General features: G+C 43.1%; 1 protein-coding gene across 1 annotated transcript; it reads right to left on the reverse strand.

The window, feature by feature from the left end:
• Positions 1 to 15,016: 15,016 nt before the first annotated feature.
• LOC149282186 (D-beta-hydroxybutyrate dehydrogenase, mitochondrial-like) lies at positions 15,017 to 19,930 on the reverse strand. The gene is made up of 6 exons (XM_089498516.1): positions 19,854 to 19,930; positions 17,739 to 17,811; positions 17,532 to 17,639; positions 16,676 to 16,817; positions 16,227 to 16,379; positions 15,017 to 15,486 (listed from the first exon to the last, which is right to left on the reverse strand). The coding sequence occupies exons 1-6, from the start codon at positions 19,928 to 19,930 to the stop codon at positions 15,017 to 15,019; spliced, it is 1,023 nt and encodes a 340-aa protein (XP_089354642.1).
• Positions 19,931 to 20,082: the final 152 nt, after the last annotated feature.

Genomic DNA, 20,082 nt, shown 5'->3' on the forward strand with positions numbered 1-20,082 from the left:
TTTCTCTCTATCTTCTCTTCTATGCTCGCGGATTTCCGTAGCTGTGTTACGGTCTGTACAGGCGCTGGACGGGGAGACCGTTTTAGTGGCATCCTAGTTTCGGCTCAATCTTCTGCAATCAATGCTTATGTATTATGTGTTCCACCATTAAGTGTCTGTTTCTTGTGTGCGGGGCCCGTCCTCGCTATATGGCTCTCGACTGTTCGCCATCTATGTTGCCTGGTTTGGTGTACTCACCACTTGTCATCTATGTACCTCTGATAATAGCTATATTGGAAATCCTGCCTTGCTTTTCTGTTATACGTTGAAAAATACAATAAATTACTTCTAAAAAAAAAAAAAAATGGATAGGAAAAACATTGCATGCATTAAGAGCCTGCAGAGTTTGTTCCATGATTGATAACAGACAAGAAGTTTCTTTCTTTCCCAAGAATCAAAATGAAGTTCAAATTAAGGATATTTGTTGGCTTAGTCACATTACAATTCAAACAATAATTATTCTATTAAATATAATGGATTGGATTATACACCGATCAGCCATAACATTATGACCACCAGAAGAAACGTTCTCGAATGCTAATGCACCCCAAGGAAAGTGGAAATCGTCTCTGCATCAGCCTCCAGGTTTATTTGGTGACTTTAAGTGTAAAATGTTGGGAGCCCGTTTCAACGCCCCATCCTGAACTGCTTATGGGAGTTTGATCGTTATGTATCCTTTGCTAAGCAGCCACCACCTAGATTTATTAACCGCTAACTTGATTTGAGGCATAACGTTATATCGCAAACCATGTTTTTTTTCATACTTGATTAAACCAATGAACATTAAGACATCTTGGCCCTGGATTTTGGAACATTTGCAAAACTGCTTAATTTCTATTTTAGAATATTCTAAACTATATTAGGATGTAGCAGAGATCTGTGGCTTATCTTGCGATTTCCTCTGATCTTTGTGTAATATGGCATACAGTCAATGCTTCCTACTTTAAGTGTTCATGGAGAAAGTTTAAAAAGCCAGCAGTTGTAGTTTAAACTGCTGATCATCATGGCTCACATGGGTCCTTTCCCAAACTTTCCTTTACTGTCGTTGTATTAGAGGTTATGTCTCAGGCCAGTGATGGACCTGGTAGTAGTAGAGCTTTTATACACAACCAAATCAAAGCCTTATGTGAAAGGAAAACTAAAAATACTTTTAAATAGAGCAGCTCTGTTAAAAGTGAATTGGCAACAGTACCATAATCTCTCATTTATGGCTGCCAGGGCAAAGAAGCCATAGCTATATTTGCCAACCCCAGTTCGGTATTTAAAAATACTTCACGTATAAAATAGTGATTTAAACTAGACTTGGGCACCAGGGGGCTCTTCGTGTTCGTCTTCGTGCTCGTCTTCGGGGGGAAAAAAACCTTCGTATTCCGCGAATATTCGCCCGTTCCTGTCTTCTCTTCGGGCGAATATTCGCGGACATTCTTCGTGCTCGTTTAATCTTCGTTTCCTTCCCGGTTGCCTAGCAGGGGTTAACACGGGGTTAACAACACATCGGAGCAGCAGCAGCTGCCGTGAAGGAACGTGTGTGCAACTCTATTGGTCGTTTCGGCAGGGGGCTGGTCTGGCATCAACAAGTGAATTGCAGAACGCACTTCATTCGTTGATGGCAGGCGAGCCCCCTGCCGAAACGACCAATAGAGTTGCACACACGTACTGAGGTGTACTGTACACAAAATGACCTAGAGACAAATGCTCCAAGGAACTTGGCCTCCGTTTATCATACACAGTCACACATCCATAGATGTTTAATAAAAGAATAGGGATTATTTTACATTTTTAAATTGATTTTGGACCACTTGTAATACATGCCTAACATTTGCTACCTATTCACAATGGCATACTTTGCAACAACCCAACTTTTACTGGACAGGACTGGAAAAAAGCAGGACTGTCCACCAAAATCTTAGGTGTGTTGGCAGGTATGCGGATGGAAAAATGTTGGACAAGAACTAAAAAATAGCTTAGGGTTAATGTACGGTTATGTTTAAGATTAGTAGCAGTGCACTGGTTTGGTTAAAGATGTATTATGTCTAAATAATAATTTAATTTTAATGGGTTTTAAAAAATTAAGGGGTTTATTTAAATGTATTTTAAAGTTAGATTTATTATTTAGTACTTTATTATATTTATTTAATGTTTATACTAGTGCTACCTACCGAGCTATAACTACCAATGTGTATTTGCATACCTAGATAGCTAAATTAGATGGGACAGGACTGGAAAAAAGCAGGACTGTTCCTGAAAAAGTTGGGTCTGTTGGCAGGTATGTGGATGGAAAAATGTTATAGTATGAAGTGTAAGTTATAGCGTTAATGCTAGTGAGTGTAGAAGTGAAGGCCAGGACAAATAACAAGAGGAAAGGTCCTTGTGATTTGTGCATTGTACGTGTGTGTGTTATGTGTGTTATGTGTGTTGTCACTGTGTGTTATATGTGTTATGTATTATGTCACTGTGTTATTTGTGTTATTGTGTGTGTTATGTTTGGTTGGTTGGTTGTGTATCAGAAGGAAAATAATGAAATGGAAATGGAAAAGGCGAATGAGTGGGCAATTGGCGACCCACTCACCTGTTTCACCCCAGAGCAAAGCATCCAAACACTGTCAGTCCTAGACGTTTGGCAGCGGACTTCCAGAGCTCAGACACAAGGCCCTAGCGTAAGCTGGCCACTCCGGCGGAGGTAGCAGGCGTTGCCACACCGCAAACAGACGCAGCCAGGGGGGAGAAACTGCCCTTACCATTAGGGACATTTTGGGCATGACTCTAGCCAGGAAGCGAACTGGCACAGAAGAGATGCTGGCACCACCACAACCACCACCACCACCAGCAGCAGCATTGAAAAATGGGAAAGGCGAATGAGTGGGCAATTGGCGACCCACTCACCTGTTTCACCCCAGGGCAAAGCACCCAAACACTGTCAGTCTTAGACATTTGGCAGCAGACTTCCAGAGCTCAGACACTAGGCCCTAGCGTAAGCTGGCCACTCCGGCGGAGGTAGCAGGCGTTGCCACACCGCAGACAGAGGCAGCCAGGGGGGAGAAACTGCCCTTACCATTAGGGACATTTTGGGCATGACTCTAGCCAGGAAGCAAACTGGCACGGAAGAGATGCTGGCACCACCACCACCACCACCACCAGCAGCAGCATTGAAAAAATGGGAAAGGCGAATGAGTGGGCAATTGGCGACCCACTCACCTGTTTCACCCCAGGGCAAAGCACCCAAACACTGTCAGTCTTAGACGTTTTGCAGCAGACTTCCAGAGCTCAGACACTAGGCCCTAGCGTAAGCTGGCCACTCCGGCGGAGGTAGCAGGCGTTGCCACACCGCAAACAGAGGCAGCCAGGGGGGAGAAACTGCCCTTACCATTAGGGACATTTTGGGCATGACTCTAGCCAGGAAGCGAACTGGCACAGAAGAGATGCTGGCACCACCACAACCACCACCACAACCACCACCAGCAGCAGCATTGAAAAATGGGAAAGGCGAATGAGTGGGCAATTGGCGACCCACTCACCTGTTTCACCCCAGGGCAAAGCACCCAAACACTGTCAGTCTTAGACGTTTGGCAGCAGACTTCCAGAGCTCAGACACTAGGCCCTAGCGAAAGCTGGCCACTCCGGCGGAGGTAGCAGGCGTTGCCACACCGCAGACAGAGGCAGCCAGGGGGGAGAAACTGCCCTTACCATTAGGGACATTTTGGGCATGACTCTAGCCAGGAAGCAAACTGGCACGGAAGAGATGCTGGCACCACCACCACAACCACCACCAGCAGCAGCAGTGAAAAATGGGAAAGGCGAATGAGTGGGCAATTGGCGACCCACTCACCTGTTTCACCCCAGGGCAAAGCACCCAAACACTGTCAGTCTTAGACGTTTGGCAGCAGACTTCCAGAGCTCAGACACTAGGCCCTAGCGTAAGCTGGCCACTCCGGCGGAGGTAGCAGGCGTTGCCACACCGCAGACAGAGGCAGCCAGGGGGGAGAAACTGCCCTTACCGTTAGGGACATTTTGGGCTTGACTCTAGCCAGGAAGCAAACTGGCACGGAAGAGATGCTGGCACCACCACCACAACCACCACCAGCAGCAGCAGTGAAAAATGGGAAAGGCGAATGAGTGGGCAATTGGCGACCCACTCACCTGTTTCACCCCAGGGCAAAGCACCCAAACACTGTCAGTCTTAGATGTTTGGCAGCAGACTTCCAGAGCTCAGACACTAGGCCCTAGCGTAAGCTGGCTACACTGGCGGAGGTAGCAGGCGTTGCCACACCGCAGCAAGTGCAACCAGGGGGGAGAAACTGCCCTTACCATTAGGGACATTTGAGGCATGACACCAGCCAGGAAGCGAACTGGCATTGAAGAGACGCTGGCACCACCAGCAGCAGCAGCAGAATTGGGAAAGGCGAATGAGTGGGCAATTGGCGACCCACTCACCTGTTTCACCCCAGGGCAAAGCATCCAAAGACTGTCAGTCCTTGGCGTTTGGGAGCGGACTTCCAGAACTTAGACACAAGGCCCTAGCGTAAGCTGGCTACACCGGCGGAGGTAGCAGGCGTTGCCACACCGCAAACAGACGCAGCCAGGGGGGAGAAACTACCCTCTCCATTAGGGACATTTAAGGCATGACACTAGCCAGGAAGCGAACTGGCAGAGAAGAGACGCTGGCACCACCACCACCAGCAGCAGCAGCATTGGGAAAGGCGAATGAGTGGGCAATTGGCGACCCGCTCACCTGTTTCACCCCAGGGCAAAGCATCCAAAGACTGTTAGTCCTTGGCGTTTGGGAGCGGACTTCCAGAACTCAGACACAAGGCCCTAGCGTAAGCTGGCTACACTGGCGGAGGTAGCAGGCGTTGCCACACCGCAGCAAGTGCAACCAGGGGGGAGAAACTGCCCTTACCATTAGGGACATTTGAGGCATGACACTAGCCAGGAAGCAAACTGGCAGAGAAGAGACGCTGGCACCACCAGCAGCAGTAGCAGCATTGGGAAAGGCGAATGAGTGGGCAATTGGCGACCCGCTCACCTGTTTCACCCCAGGGCAAAGCATCCAAAGACTGTCAGTCCTTGGCGTTTAGGAGCGGACTTCCAGAACTCAGACACTAGGCCCTAGCGTAAATTGGCTACACCGGCGGAGGTAGCAGGCATTGCCACACCGCAGCAAGTGCAACCAGGGGGAGAAACTACCCTCTCCATTAGGGACATTTGAGGCATGATTTCAGCCAGGAAGTGAACTGGCAAAAGATACTGGCACCACCACCAGCAGCAGCGTTGGAAATGGAAAAAGGTGAATGAGTGGGCAATTGACGACCCGCTCACCTGTTTCACCCCAGGGCAAAGCATGAAAGTCTGTCAGTCCATGGCGTTTGGGAGCGAACTTCCAGAACTCAGACACTAGGCCCTAGCGTAAATTGGCTACACCGGCGGAGGTAGCAGACGTTGCCACACCACAATCACGTGCAACCAGGGGGAGAAACTACCTTAAACATTACAGAGAAAAAAAATTAACTTTCCAAGCTAAGAGCTGGGTAACCCATCTTGGGCAGATTGAATTTAAGAAAGGCAATCTGCTCCATCAGATGAGGTGCCATGCGTGAGCGCTGTGCACTCAGTATGTTTCCAGTCATAGAAAACACACGCTCACTTTGAACAGTGGTTGGCGGACATGATAGTAGCTGCTGCGCAACCCATGAGAGTGCAGGCCACACACTCTTCTTTTCATCCCAGTAGCTAAGAGGATCAACATTAGGCGCAGAAGGAACTTCACAGAGGTAAAGTTTGACCATTTCAGCAGCACTACTCTCCTTTCTGCTGCTAGCTCTGTCAGATGGTCCAACTATACTCCCAAGTGCCTCTTCCCAAAACGCAGCTGCTCCACTCAGCTGTGTTGTGCTGCTTGTGGCGCTGCTGATGCTGCTGCTAGGGGTAGCAGACCACATCATCTCTTCCTCCTTCTGCACCTCTCCCTCCTCGGACAGCATTCCCATTTTACGCTGCCAGTCACACACCTTGTTGACCAATTGCTCCCGGTAGCTACTGAGAACATTACATTTCAAAGCTAGCTTTCCCTTAATTCTTGGATCGCAAAGGCACGCTAGCATCATTTCGGGACTCTCTTCCATTCGTTTGCGAAGGTGTACTTTTAGCAGATCCTTCAGCTTCCTGGCTATGGCTGCTATGTCAGGATGTAGAGTGCCACCTTGAACAGCCTCACGGTTTCCAAGGAACACATCCATCTTGCTGCCTAGATGGGAGAACACTGGGATTACCTGGGCCAGACTGGCAGTGTTTGAGCTTAAATTTTCTGTGGCATCCCTGAATGGTTTAAGGACTGCCACTAGCTGGGCGATCACTGTCCAATCCTCCCTATTCAATGGAGAGGTAATCCCAATATTGTGCTCTGAGGCAAGATTATGGATTGCCCTCTGCTGCTCCAAAATCCTCTCCAGCATGTCTAACGTGGAGTTCCACCGTGTACTGACATCCTGACGTAGGCAGTGTACGGGAAGACCTGACCTCTCTTGCTCTTCCCTCAAAAGTTGGCTAGCCTTAACACTATGGTGAAAGTGCCCAGCGATCTTTCTGCAGCGGGACAGAACTACTGCTGCCACATTAGTTCCTTCTGACATTGCTGCCTTCACTACAAGATGGATGATGTGGGCTGCACAGCGCACACCAACAATATGACCATCTCGCAGCGCTTTCACCATATTGGCACCTCCGTCAGTTACCACAAAACCAACTTCAACATTGGTGCCCGCCTCTGCTCCCACCCAAAGGCTAAACATTTTCCTCATTGCATGCAGAATATTTTGGGAAGTGTGCTTTTCATCCATCACTTCTGCATGGAGAAGGAAAGATCGGTAGCCTGCTGCAGCAGCTTCCTTAGACACACCGGGCTGCCACCAGTGTGCTGTCAAAGAAAGAAAGGCATGCTGGCCGCTAGGTGCACTCCACAAATCTGTAGTGAAATGAACAGATTGACCAGCAGCCTTGGAAAGCTCCTCTTTCACTGCTGCAACACAGGACCGATACAATGAGGGGACAATGTTCCTGCTGAAAGTGGAACGTGACGGAACTGTATATTGTGGAGCCACAGCCGCCATCAATTGTTTGAAAGGCTCCCCTTCGATCATAGAGTAGGATGCCCCTCCAACAGCAATGAACTGACCAATCAGTCGCGTTACTTTATTGGCCTGCTGTTTGGGCATTGACCTTTTGGATTGGAATGCCACAAATTGTTCCAGGGTGGGCTGGACATGCAGTGCTCCAACCTGCCTTGGTCTCTGGCTGCCAGCACTAGCTGCTGCTGCTGCTGCTGCTATTGGCTCAGAAGAAGAAGCTGTTGGGGTTTTTCCACGACCACCAGCTATGCTGCCTGCACTAAGTTTTACTTCTGCATCTTTCCCCAATAGCACAGCGTTGTGTTGAGTGCTGAGGTGATGCTTCATGCTAGCACTGGTAAAATGGCCAGACACTTTCCCTCTGCTTATTAGCTTCCCACAATGTTTGCACTTTCCATAGCGCCCTTCTTCAACATTTTCAAAGTGCTCCCAAATTGGGGCGCGCATAGCCTTGGAGTGTGCCTTGGGTGCTGCTCCTACTGCTCGGGGTGGATGAACAGAGGCAGAACTAGTGGTGGTGGGACTGGTGGTAACAGTACTGGCCATAGTGGGACTGCTAAATGCTTTAGATTTGCTAGGTTTTGCTGCTGCTGCTGCTGGTGGTGGTGGTGATGGTGATGATCGTAGCGGAGAAGGTGGAGGCTCAGGGGAAAATTGTGCACTAGTCATTTGGACACTGGTCCCTGAGGAATCTGATTCCTGACCACTCATCTCCTCTACTTCCTCTGGCTCATAGTCTAGCTCTTCATTAGCCAGATCGAATGGAATTCCTGCTAGGCTGGAGCTAAGACTGATATCGTCGTGAGACTCGTGACTAGTAGTAGTGCGAGCAGGAAGAATAGACTTTGCACTTGGCCTCTCAGTCTCAGGCTCCTCTGCTACCTCGCTAGGTGGAGTCCCACTATGTGTAGCCCTCTCTCTAACTGTCTTTACAAAAATTTTGTAAGGACTTGGTGGCTTGCTAGAGGTACTAGGAGGACATGGCGTGGCGGTACCAGTGGGAACAGTAGGCGCAGCACTAGTGGTGGTAGAGGCGGTGGGGGTGGTGGTGGTGGTGGTGGTGGTGGTGGTTTTCCCTACAAAGGAATGAGATCGCTTTTGTTTGGGACCCCTCTGAGTCTTGCTGCTAATTTGGCTCTGCTTGGTACCTTGCATGCTGCTTGTGGATGGGGAAGATGCTGCTTGGGGCAAAAGGCACTTCTTTTTAGTTACTGGGCTGGTACTACTTGTGCTACCCTTTAACTTTGAACGTGCTTCTGGTGCTTTAGGCTTTCCATAAAAAAACATAGAGCTTGTGGGCCTAGCCGCACTACTACTGCCTGCTTTTGGTGCCTTTCCTTTACGTGATGATCCTTCAAGCAATGCTTCCCCAAATGATAAGCGAGAGCTTGGCGTACTTGGCCGACTAGACTGACGCAAAGGCTGCATCTTAGAACTGGTGGTGGTGCTGGTGGTGGTGGTGGTGGTGGTGGTAGATGGAGCTTGTCCCTCCTTAGTCCCAAAAGGAGGATCCATTTCAAATTTTGTGTTGTGTGTGTAGTGTAGTGTAGTGTTTAAAAAACTATAAAAAAATAAAAAATAAAAAAAAAATAAAAAAAAGGAAAAATGAATTAAAGACAAAAAAATTAGAGGAAGTTCTCTTCAGTGCTACTGCTTAAAAAGTAAAACTATGCACTACTTCACTGTGCTGTTGTGTGCAATCTGGCAAAGTGCTAAAGTTATTTAAATTATTAACTCAAGATTAACTATTTAATAACTAGCAGTATTTTATTTTTAATTTGAATTTACACGGGCCTAAGAGTTTAGCCTACTACTATGCTAGCCTAAAGCTATATTTCCTTACTATAAGTCTACCTCTAGGCAGACGCTCTCAAACCCACTAAGCTAAAGTGAGGTTAAATCAGATTCAGTATGATTTATTAATTAATATTAAGTTATATAATATTAATAGATTAGAAATAATTTACTTATATATTATGTATTATAGATAGAAGAATATAGATTATGAATTAGAATTTAGAATTAGAATTACTTATATTATAGATTATGAATTAGAATTTATATTGTTATATATTATTTATAATATATTATAGATTAAGATTAAAGAAGATTAGAATTATTTTAGTACTACAGCTAGTAGCTTGAAGCTTTGCTTAGTACAGCTCGTCACAGTCAATTTTTCTTGAAAAGAATTAGAAATAAAATAAAATGTCACAGCAAAACAGTTAGCTTCACTGCTTGCTGAACAAAAACACACAGCACTTATGCGGCTGCACTCACTAGCCCAACAAGTTCACTTCACTGATGGACTGAGGTGAGCAAAACAAATGAAATAAAATGAAAGATTATTAATTAAGAAAAATTGACTTGGTCTCTTGCTGTTGCTAAAACAAAGCACAAACTATAGAGCTGCAGCACCAGTATTAATAAGATTAGCTGAACTATACGCTAGTAGTAATTAATTAATATTATTACTTTTATTTATAGCTAATTTAATTAACTATTAAGATAAGAAAGAATTATAGAATTATTGATATTACTGATTTTAGATTAGACACTAGTAGATGTCTTGAATGTCTACAGTACACTCTACACTAGTATACTATTACTAACTATAACTGACAAATATATATATAATTTTATAATTAATTCAATTATTAATTATATTAATTAATATTACTGATTTTAAATTAGACACTAGTAGATGAATGTCTACAGTACACTCTACACTAGTATACTATAGTATATATATATATGACTGACAAATATATATATATATAATATTATAATGAACTATTAAATTATAGACTCTATTAAATTATTATTTATAAATTCTATTTAATTTATTTAAGCAGGACAGGCAGTAGGCACTAGTGCCAGCCCAGGGCAAGGGCACCCCAGTGCCACTGAGGCACTGGGTGCACTGTCAACTCAACAGCACTTACACTACAGTTGATGACAAATTAAATAAAAAAAAATTAAATTAATCAAATTATTATTATTAATTATATTAAGTAGCACTGAAGTGAGGATGAAGTACACTGTGAGAAATGGCAGGCTAAGGCTTACCAGTCTCACACAGAACAGAACAATCTCTCTGTAACGCTCGGATGCAGCACAGCAGTGTTGCCAAAGCAGTCACAGCGAAAAATGAATGGATCTCTCAGGCAAGCTCTGGTCTTATAAAGGCGCCTTCAGAATTCAATAAACAGCAGCACAGTCATTGGACGAGACCCTTAGCGTGACGTCACAAGAGTGAGCTGATTGGACAGACGAGATCAGCTCACTCCTGTTTGAAATTTTGGTGGCTGCGCGGCAAAAACGAAGACGATCACGAAGAATCTTCGATTCTTCGTGGTTGTGAGTCTTCGTCTTCTCCTACGTTTTGCCGGCACTGTATTCTCTTCGGCGTGTCTTCGGAACGAACAAAAAAACGGCCTCTTCGTGCTCGTTTTCATGTTCGCCCGAAGACGAATGCGCAAGTCTAATTTAAACCTTTCTGTCCTTCTGTTCTTAGACAAGGTCTTTGTAATCATCGTGTAGGCAAAGGTTATGTTTTTACATTGCGATGACTGATTGTGGGTGCAGTGGGAATGCAAATTACAATCCAAGCAGTGAGATCACTGCATACCGCATTCATTTTACACGTTTTTATTAACTTTAAATAGGTGTATTTTACTCTTCCAGCAGTGCGTATGTCTGCCTTTATAAAGACATTATATTCAATGAACACCATACTTAGCACACCCACTATCCTTCTGCTTATATAATAAACAATCTTGCCGGAGAAGAAGAGTTATTAAACAACAGGGGAAATTATATTTATTTTTTGGAGGGATGCAGAGTCCTTGACCTTAAGTCATTGTTGTGCTTCCCATGACTTTTTACTGGAATTTCACTTTTGGTTTTTTTAAGGTGCCAAGTTTCATGGCAAGAAAAGAGACATTACAAAAGTTCAGCTTTGCCAGAGACGTGGGCATGACATGAATATATTACCACTGCAATGTCATTGAATACTGAAGAGGCATTATCTCATATTCTGTGTGCCAATGCGCAAGGCGTTCTGTGTTACAGCCAAGCCATCAGCTCAAAACTTGAGACTTTGGAGTGACACATACAACTTTGCAAACTGTGAAGAAATAGGATGAACTAGACAGAAATATGATGCGTGCCGGATATTTGCTTAAAGAATGAAGAAAATCCTATAATAAAAAGAATTACTTGTTTTTGATATGAAATGCAGTATGTGAGAGGTACCCTTCAAAAAGAGTGATCTGCTGAAAATATAACCTGCATATTTTCAAGTATGTTTTGGCCAGCCAGATCAAGAAAGGTGTTAATATATAAAATCTAATTTTAAAGTCACATAGAAATTACAGTGTCTGTGTAAAGTTCCAGTTATTATTATCAGTATCTGTATAGCACTGAAATACTGTAAGCCACCTTTATTTTTCATGGTCATCTGGATAACCTCATCTAACCATTTATAGAGAAACGTTGTTATGATTGATGGAGAACACAAACATTATATTATTTTTCAGTGCATTGAATTGGCTGTTAAAAGGCACAAATAACACAAAAAAGGCTCTCTCTATTTCTGTGCCCCCACTGTGTTTTGTGTTCTAGATGTTGGAGTGAGTGTGGTGTTAGTATGTGTGTGCGTTAGCCTGTATGCATGTGTTTATAGTAGTTATAAAGGGGCGAGCAGACGGCCTCTTGGTTTGTCATGACACCTTGACCAGAAGGTGCCACCCCTACCCTGGTGACAATCCTAAAATGAATATCCTTGCTTGCCTCAATCCAATTTTGGTCTTGTCCTCAGAATATCCTTGTACCTAGCTGCTATCTCTATACGTGCCGTCCATTTAGAATCTTCAATTATGTTTAATCGTATTCTGTCAAAAAATGTAAAGCACACTTTAAAAAGAATTTAGCAGCTCAGTAAAACTAAATAAACCAAAGTAATGGTGTTCACAAAAAAAAATATACATATATAGACTGGATTTGGGTGATTATTTCTACTTGTTAATTTATATCTCCCTTTTGTTAAGCTACTGTTCCTTTGTTTTAGGCATCTTTTGTTTGGGGGGGTAGAAGGGAGATGACCTCATGGTGCAAAGTATGCTAGTTCTCCACCTTTTGACACAGATCACAGACAAAACAGCCTTTTACTTTAAAAACAGATATTTCGCCAAAACAGTTACACTGGCTGACAGACAAGAAACAGAAGTCATAGTTGTTTTAATATAAATTAATATATTTGTGCCTTTTTAAACATGAGTTTCCCTTTAAATGGACCTGCTTACTCACTAAGCACTCCAAGAGTTAACAGAAAATGAATAGTAAAGATACTATGTTACCACAGACAATCCACAATTATACAGTACCGAATACCGGGTATATATTCTACTGGGACCTCTCTGCGTATTGGACTCCCACTCACAACACCAGGCTCTCATGACACACGTGCCACACACACACACACTTACACTCATGCTAACAAACACAAATTCATGCTAGCACACATACACAGTGGATATAAAAAGTCTACACACCCCTGTTAAAACACCAGGTTCTTATGATGCTAAGGAATGAGACAAATATAAATCATGTCAGAACTTTTAATGTGACCTATAATGTGAACAATTCAATTGCAAAACAATTCCACTGTACATTGATAACACACACACTCACACATACACCTGCACTCTAACATATACACACATACTCCATCCCATCCTTTACTTTCTCTTACTCCCTTACCTCGCCCGCAGCTTTCTTTATGACTGTTCATACACACTGGGCAAGCAGTCTCGCTTTTACCGTTGCATTCCTGCTTCCAGGAGTGTCCCAGTCCTTGACGGATCAGTCCTTTGTGAATAATCTTGCACTGGCCCAGCTAGCAGTCCTTGACAGTAACTCCCAAATATTGTAATATGCCTCTTGCGTAGAATTTATACTATGGAATAATCTGCTGGGGCGCGCAACATGTAGCTTTAAGGGGACGAGTGAACAGGTAATAATGAAGGAAAACTATTTTAACAGAGAACATGCTGTAGCTACACTATCCACTCCTGTCCAAAACACATTTACATAAAGGGAATGCACTGAAATAAAATAAAAAAAAAAACAATTGGACCAGGAAAATGATGCAGATATCATGTAAATGCTGCTGTGCCAAACAACCTGGTGGCTGTATGGGGAATTGCAAGTGCATGAACTACTATTCATTGATGCACTTAATCGGTATAATAGAAATTATTGTATCATAGACCCTGAGAAAAGTATTGCGTCCCTTTTTTAAAGTAGGTACATGTAGTGTGCGCTCCCCAGAAATGTACCTAATGCCGTCTAGAACACGATCTTTGCATTTGGAGAAGTTAACAACCTGCTTGCTGATACCGGCAATCCTGCCATCCCTGTAATCACTGCTAATAGCAGACTGAGCACACATTCCCTGCATACACTTCATCAAACTAATGCACGACATCTGTAACTTGGCTGGGACGTGGGAAGCCCATGGCAACTTACAATTTTCAGTTAATTATTAACAAAATGTTTTGTTCAATCTGCTGTATGGCTTATAAAAATAAAGTGACAGATGACAGAAAGTATTTTCCACATTTAATGTAACTTTAAAAAGGGAGGTGTGTTACTTTTGTTAGTTTTCCAGGTAACTATTTGCACTTTTTACTTCTTTTAATGTAGGATCACTAGTGTTAAACTTACTTTTTAGACAGTTTAATACCTATGATCAAAAGCATGAGTTTCTCTGTAACTACCAAGAGGTATTGGAACGTGGATCTTCCAGACTGGATCTTCCCCGGCCTACTCATTCACAAAGCCAATGTATTTGTTCACCAAATAGACCTATACGGTTTTACCCCTTAATAAGTGATAACTTGGGAACAACAGTATAGATGACAAAATAATTTTGTGGGGGGTGCACCACTGCAGATGGAGTCATTCACCCACACTTGTGTGGGGGGAGGGACCCCTAAATACTGTATTTCAAATGTATAACACATATAGGTCAAAAAGGTAGCGTCAGAATATGCTCACACACCAACATGAACTGTGATCTTTTTATTTATAAAACAGGTAACAAACGTGTAGCTCCTCACTAGTTATAAAACGAGCTCACTGCTGACCTCATGTAAATGATGTAATACATAGAGCAGTATTGTACAATGCACCAAAGCCATATAAGTCACAGTTACAATAGCATTTTGTTGATAGATATCTCAGGCTTGGCTATGGAAAATATTTAATATGTGGGTTCCTGAGTTACCGAAGCCAATTCTGGTTTAAAACTGCTGTAGGCCGTTCTGAGGTGTCAAAGAAGACGAAAGCATGAAGCCATTCTTAAACAAGACTGGTCAACCAGACTGGTAAATGTCCATATAATATGATAAATGTAGATCAGACAGGTAAATCTATTTTGAATATGGCACCAGTATTCCTTTTACATATGAACAGCAAACTAGTAACATACTATACTTTTTAAATAAACTGTATGTAAAAATACATACAAGAGAGACTTCCTGGATAGGTGTGATGTCACAGGTCTATAATCCGTGCAATGATAAACGCTAACATGATACTAGTCATTACAATAAACATCCAGGAGCACTAATGAAGATGTTTAAATGCTCATGGTTTCCGATTGCCGGCTTCCATATTGATTGCAGGTTTATTTGCGGCCCTAAGATTTATAGACAGACTATGTTATATGTGGTGATGTGATTGGTCACTTACAATTCCCTGATTTAAAAACATGAGGTAGGTGGTTAAACAGACATGGTTGCAAATATTAAAATATGGCTGCACTGGAGACATATACCAAACAAGAGGCCTCAATGTATATAAATCTTGTCAGATATAGCACCAGGCAAATGTGTCATAATTTGCATCCTAAACCACCAGTAATAATCCATGGGATTATAGCGTGTGTATGGAGTTGCCGCAGTCAGAGCGTGAGTGACATCATTTATCACTGGTGATGTGTCTGTTGAGCCACTGTTGCAGTATGTGTTCATCCGTGATATTTTCTCATCAAAGTACTCTCTTCCATAATCCTTCTTCACCGTCTCAGGTAGCTCTGCCCACATCTTATCTCCAATGGCTTTGATCTTTTCAGGACTATACAGGCTGGTGGCAGCAATGAAATTCCCCGGCTCCACCACACTGACCTTCACGCCAAGTGGGTGCATCTCATAGCGAAGGCAGTCTGAGAATGCTTCCACACCAAACTTTGTGATGCAGTAAGGGGAGCGAGCAGGGTTTGCCATGCGACCCAGCATGCTGCTGATGTTCACGACACGACCTGAGGAGACACAACTCAGTAAGAACTGCACACCGGTACATACACCAGCAGTGCAGGAGTAATGCGCTCTCTTTTTTAGTTAAAAAGGAACTTTACAGAAGACTAGCCTCATTGCAATGTGGGATAAGAATCCACTCTTCTGAATGGAGGACTTCTTCATACTAAACACATGTTGAGGGATGTTTTCTTTAAAATAGTGTTAATTACTAGAAAGTCAATCATAGCACCTGAGGAGATCTCTGAGGTCACGAAAGATTATATAAAATGTGCTGGCGCAATAAAAAAAAAAAGTATCAACTTTAACTAAAGACTCAATTTTTTCTTGGCCTAATATAGAAATAGCCATTTTTCTTACTAAAAAGTTAACCAATTTAACAACTCAGTCATGCAATTTGGCACTAGCTGAAAACGGAATCTTAAGAAACAGGATGAGCGCCATCTTGTAGCTTATCCACCATCTCTAACCTACATGACGATTTAATATATCTGATTTCCATAACAAAATTCTAGCTTCAGAGAAATAGCATGCTAGCTTTAGATGAATCCAATAAATATGTACTTAGGCATGATACATTTTTATGGGTAAAACAGATCATTCTGCAGTAAGATCTCTGTGTTACATACAGTAATACCTCACTATCTAGCTTACTTATTCATAGCAGCCATTAAATAAACCACTCTTTAGGTAGCTGTTGCCTTATTAAAATCTGATTTTAAAGCAAAAGTAAATGCATCTGTACCTTTGGCCCTGCGGATGAGGGGAAGACAAGCTTTGGTTACACGAACTGTGCCCCACAGATTAACTTCAGCAACCTCTTTGTAGGTCTCCATGCTAGTGAATTCCACTTCTCCGAAGGTGGAGATACCAGCATTGTTAACAACACCCCATAAACCTGATGAAGAAAGAAAAACAAGACACATAGCGTGGATTGGCATTTACACGCACAACAAAACATTTATTTCCCCAAGCAAATAAACCTTGGGCACCAATACAATAATCATGAGAGCATGAAGAGATGAGACCCACACAACAACAAAAAAGGACAAAAAAAATATTTAAAAGCAAAAGTATTTTAATTAAATGGAGGAAGAACGCTCCAATCAAGTATTTAAAGAAAATGCTGTCATACACCTGACAGCATAATATTAGAAGTGTACCGCATTTGAAGCACTCTTTATAACCACTCACCCTTTTCGGGGTCCTTCAAGTTATCTCGAATGATCTCTACAGCCTTCTCCACCTCCTCTTGCTTCACAACATTAAGCTGAACAGTTTTCATCCTATCACTGTTCAAGTTGTCCAGTTCTTTCACGCCTGCATCTCCCTTGTCCTATACATTGATGATTAGGTAGTTAGTTATGCTTTAAGGCTCATTTAACATCTGATTTAACACAGATGACAGAACACAACAACAAGAAAAATCTAACATGCTTCCAGAGACGATAATGAAAACTACTAATCTTACGTATATATTGACGAGGAATAGCTCTCAAACAAAATGCACAGAATAATTGTCACATAGTGAGAAGGCAAATGAGATGTAAAATTTGAGGGAAATGTTACTTGCTGAAGCAAACTGGAATATTAAATGTTATTTTTACACTTCAATATCTGCCTTGTATCATGATGTAGGGGGTACCTGAAATTAATCTAGAAGAAGACAGATGTCATGAGTGTTGGGGGGGGGGGGGGGTCCTAAATCTACTGAGGATCCATCCTAGAGAATGGCCTTTCTGCTGTGTTGATAAAAGTAAAACTTTTTACAGTTGTGGCCATTAATCCATACCTCTTTTGTTGACATGGTAGCACAATGTCCTTAAAGGCCAACGATGAGAAAAACCCATCTCCTAAACATAAGGGTGCATCATCACATCACGTAAAGTAATGAGCTCCTTTTATCTGAAATTCTCGTTGGTTGAACTCTCTCGGCTTCTACTGCTTCAGCTGTCAATGGCAAATGTACACCCCATCATAGCTTCATTTGGTGAGCGTGTCATTATTTGTGAACGAAGGTCACTGCGTACAAGCTCCTTTCTTTTATTACCTTTAGGAGACATCCAGCAAACACGGTGAAACCTTTATCGTGTAGGTGCTTAGCCAGGCTAAACCCGAATCCTGAATCACATCCTGTTACAAGTACTGCTTTATTTCCCTAAAAACATGAGAAGACAATTGAAAATGCATTTCTAGAAAGTATACTTCAAATAATGCTTGACGTTACTATTTATTTTATTTCATATATATTACATACGTCAGCAGCCTGACTTGCATAAGCACGTCTTCCGGTTGGCGTTACGTAGATGGTGGACAATGTCTTCAGAACCCTACAGGGAGATGCATGTTATGGACTTACATTAAACACTGCATTCGCCATCATGAATCAAGGGTTCAAAGAGAATATATGCTTAAACGCTAATACTTTTTCATTCACCTTTAGCATCCACTTTTTTTTGGATCCATTTCACTTATTTTGTACTTTAGAACTTGGAAAAGCCCCTCAACAAACCAGAGCTCTAGAGGTCATCACACTAGATCCTATTTCATAATTCAAGCAAATTAAAGCTTTTTAAATGCATTTGTGTTGTCATACTTTATTCTATTTATTTATGATGTTCACAAGAACAACAAGGTTTAAAGACACCTGGATGTTTTTCCGCCACTCTTGGCACGATGCAATGGGGTGTTATATTACTTGTAGGCTGGTAAAACTTTCCATTCCTGCCAGTGTTAGAGATAACAATACCGGCAGCCTCCAGACTGCTCTGGAACTGGTGTTCTGAGTTTCTACTTATGCTTTTTATTATTGTGTAAATGTTACTGCCAGGGTATGACATCCAGATTACTTCATTGCTTCACCCGCTTACTGCAGCCAGCACACTGTGTGCCCCCTCATCAAGCTGATGCGTGGAAGTTTGGGCTGTCTAGAGACAACATGGTCTCCCCAGTAAGGCCATTACATTTGAAGGCAGCCTCAGCACTAACACTGCAAGGAGGATATGTAAGTGTAAGAGACACCCCGCTGGGGGCTCTGATGACACATTGTGTGATCAGGAACACAGAGGACCCTGCTTCCTGATCACTGCATGATTGACAGGGTGAATTGAGTGAGAAGTGTGGACAGGAACTCAACAGACACGACAATGACATCCGCTGTCCCTCTCCTTACAGGGAGATCCTAGTGCTTTACAAATACCCCGTGTAGACTTTAGTCATGTGTACTGCGCCCCAAAAATAGCAGTGCAAAAAATAAAAATATTACCCAACCAAAAAGTATATGGCATATGCAACCCGCAAGCTTCCCCCGGAGTAACACTTTCTAACATTTGTATGCCTGGCTTAACTATTATGGACTGAGTTCGAAAACAGGCAATGATTTCTACGCAAAGACTGCTTTCACTTTAAGGCAGGCCCTGCAATAAGGTCAAACCTGATCAGATCTCACCCTGTAGCTGAAACAGACTCTTATAATATACATACCGCCAGTGATCTGCGCGACCTTGCAGCCGGAGCGTCCGCAGGGGAAGGTGACAGCAGGTTTTAGCAGCCAGCATTGTTCAGAGTGACAAATGCAATTCACCTAGACTTCTACAAAACAAACAACCTGTCTAAGAATGGAAAGCGGTACCTACTCTACAGATAATTGACGGACTGCAACTCATCGACAACTCGGGGGGACGGATTTTAATTAGACCGTCGGTTGTTTGGGAGTTACGTTGGGAAGAATAATCACGCAGATCTTTAGTAAAAAGGAAGATCAAATACTCTGGTATAGGATACACATGATGTGGGTTTTACACATACAACATGTAAATAAAATTTCAGAAACATAGAATTTGACAGCAAATAAAAGTTCGGCCCGCTGAGCATATAGTGCTATATATTGAACGTGTCTCACATATGCTTTAAGACCAACCCATCCAGCAAACCTATACTGGTTTAGGATGATGGTAGTTGTAACCCCACCCAAGCTGTCATACAGAGCGTTGACCAATATGGTATATCATTCTGTAGCGCTATAGGTGGTGTGAGCGATAACCCTGCCTACTTCCAGTACCTGGAATCTCTCTCCCGTACAGTAAAGCAGGATCGATGCCACAAGGTTCAGTGATACATCGTAACACATTAGCGCTTCATTCATACAGTATGTGCGGGTATTCTACACACCAATGCTTTATACCCATATCTGCCTGCGCGCACAACACAGCATGTATATATCCCGTATCCAAGCATACGTGTGCAAACACCACTGCGCTACTCTCCATCCCAGACCAGCGGTTAGCGGCAACAAGCATGGTATACGGGCTGTCCTTGCACTTCTGCGCTCCTATGTATTAAAAAAAACTCACGAGTCCCCCGCCTCCCTTACCTGACCCCGTCTGCAGCCGGTCCTGCCCTTGACTGGCTCAGTGGCGGCTGAAGTTTTGGACAGGAGTGGGGCAGCATGTTCCCTCGGAAGTGACCTGCTGTCCTCGGCTCCTCCCTTCCCAATACTAAGAAGCTGGCCCTCGGCTCCTCCCTCCCCTATGCTAAGCCGCTGGCCCCCGGCTCCTCCCTTCCCTATACTAAGACGCTGGCCCCCGGCTCCTCCCTTCCTT

This window comes from Sceloporus occidentalis, unplaced genomic scaffold (genome assembly GCF_023333645.1).
Source record: "Sceloporus occidentalis isolate IW3139 unplaced genomic scaffold, rSceOcc1.0.p SCAF_121, whole genome shotgun sequence".
NCBI classification, from domain to species: Eukaryota; Metazoa; Chordata; class Lepidosauria; order Squamata; family Phrynosomatidae; genus Sceloporus; species Sceloporus occidentalis.

What these genes read in the sequence shown, in the direction of transcription:
- LOC149282186 (XM_089498516.1), bottom strand. Translation starts at nt 19,930, where the DNA reads ATGCTGCCCCACTCCTGTCCAAAACTTCAGCCGCCACTGAGCCAGTCA. An exon ending in TTGCTGGATGTCTCCTAAAG is followed by an intron (nt 16,818 to 17,531) that starts GTAATAAAAGAA and finishes ATCAATGTATAG; the next exon opens with GACAAGGGAGATGCAGGCGT. An exon ending in CTTGAAGGACCCCGAAAAGG is followed by an intron (nt 16,380 to 16,675) that starts GTGAGTGGTTAT and finishes TTTCTTCATCAG; the next exon opens with GTTTATGGGGTGTTGTTAAC.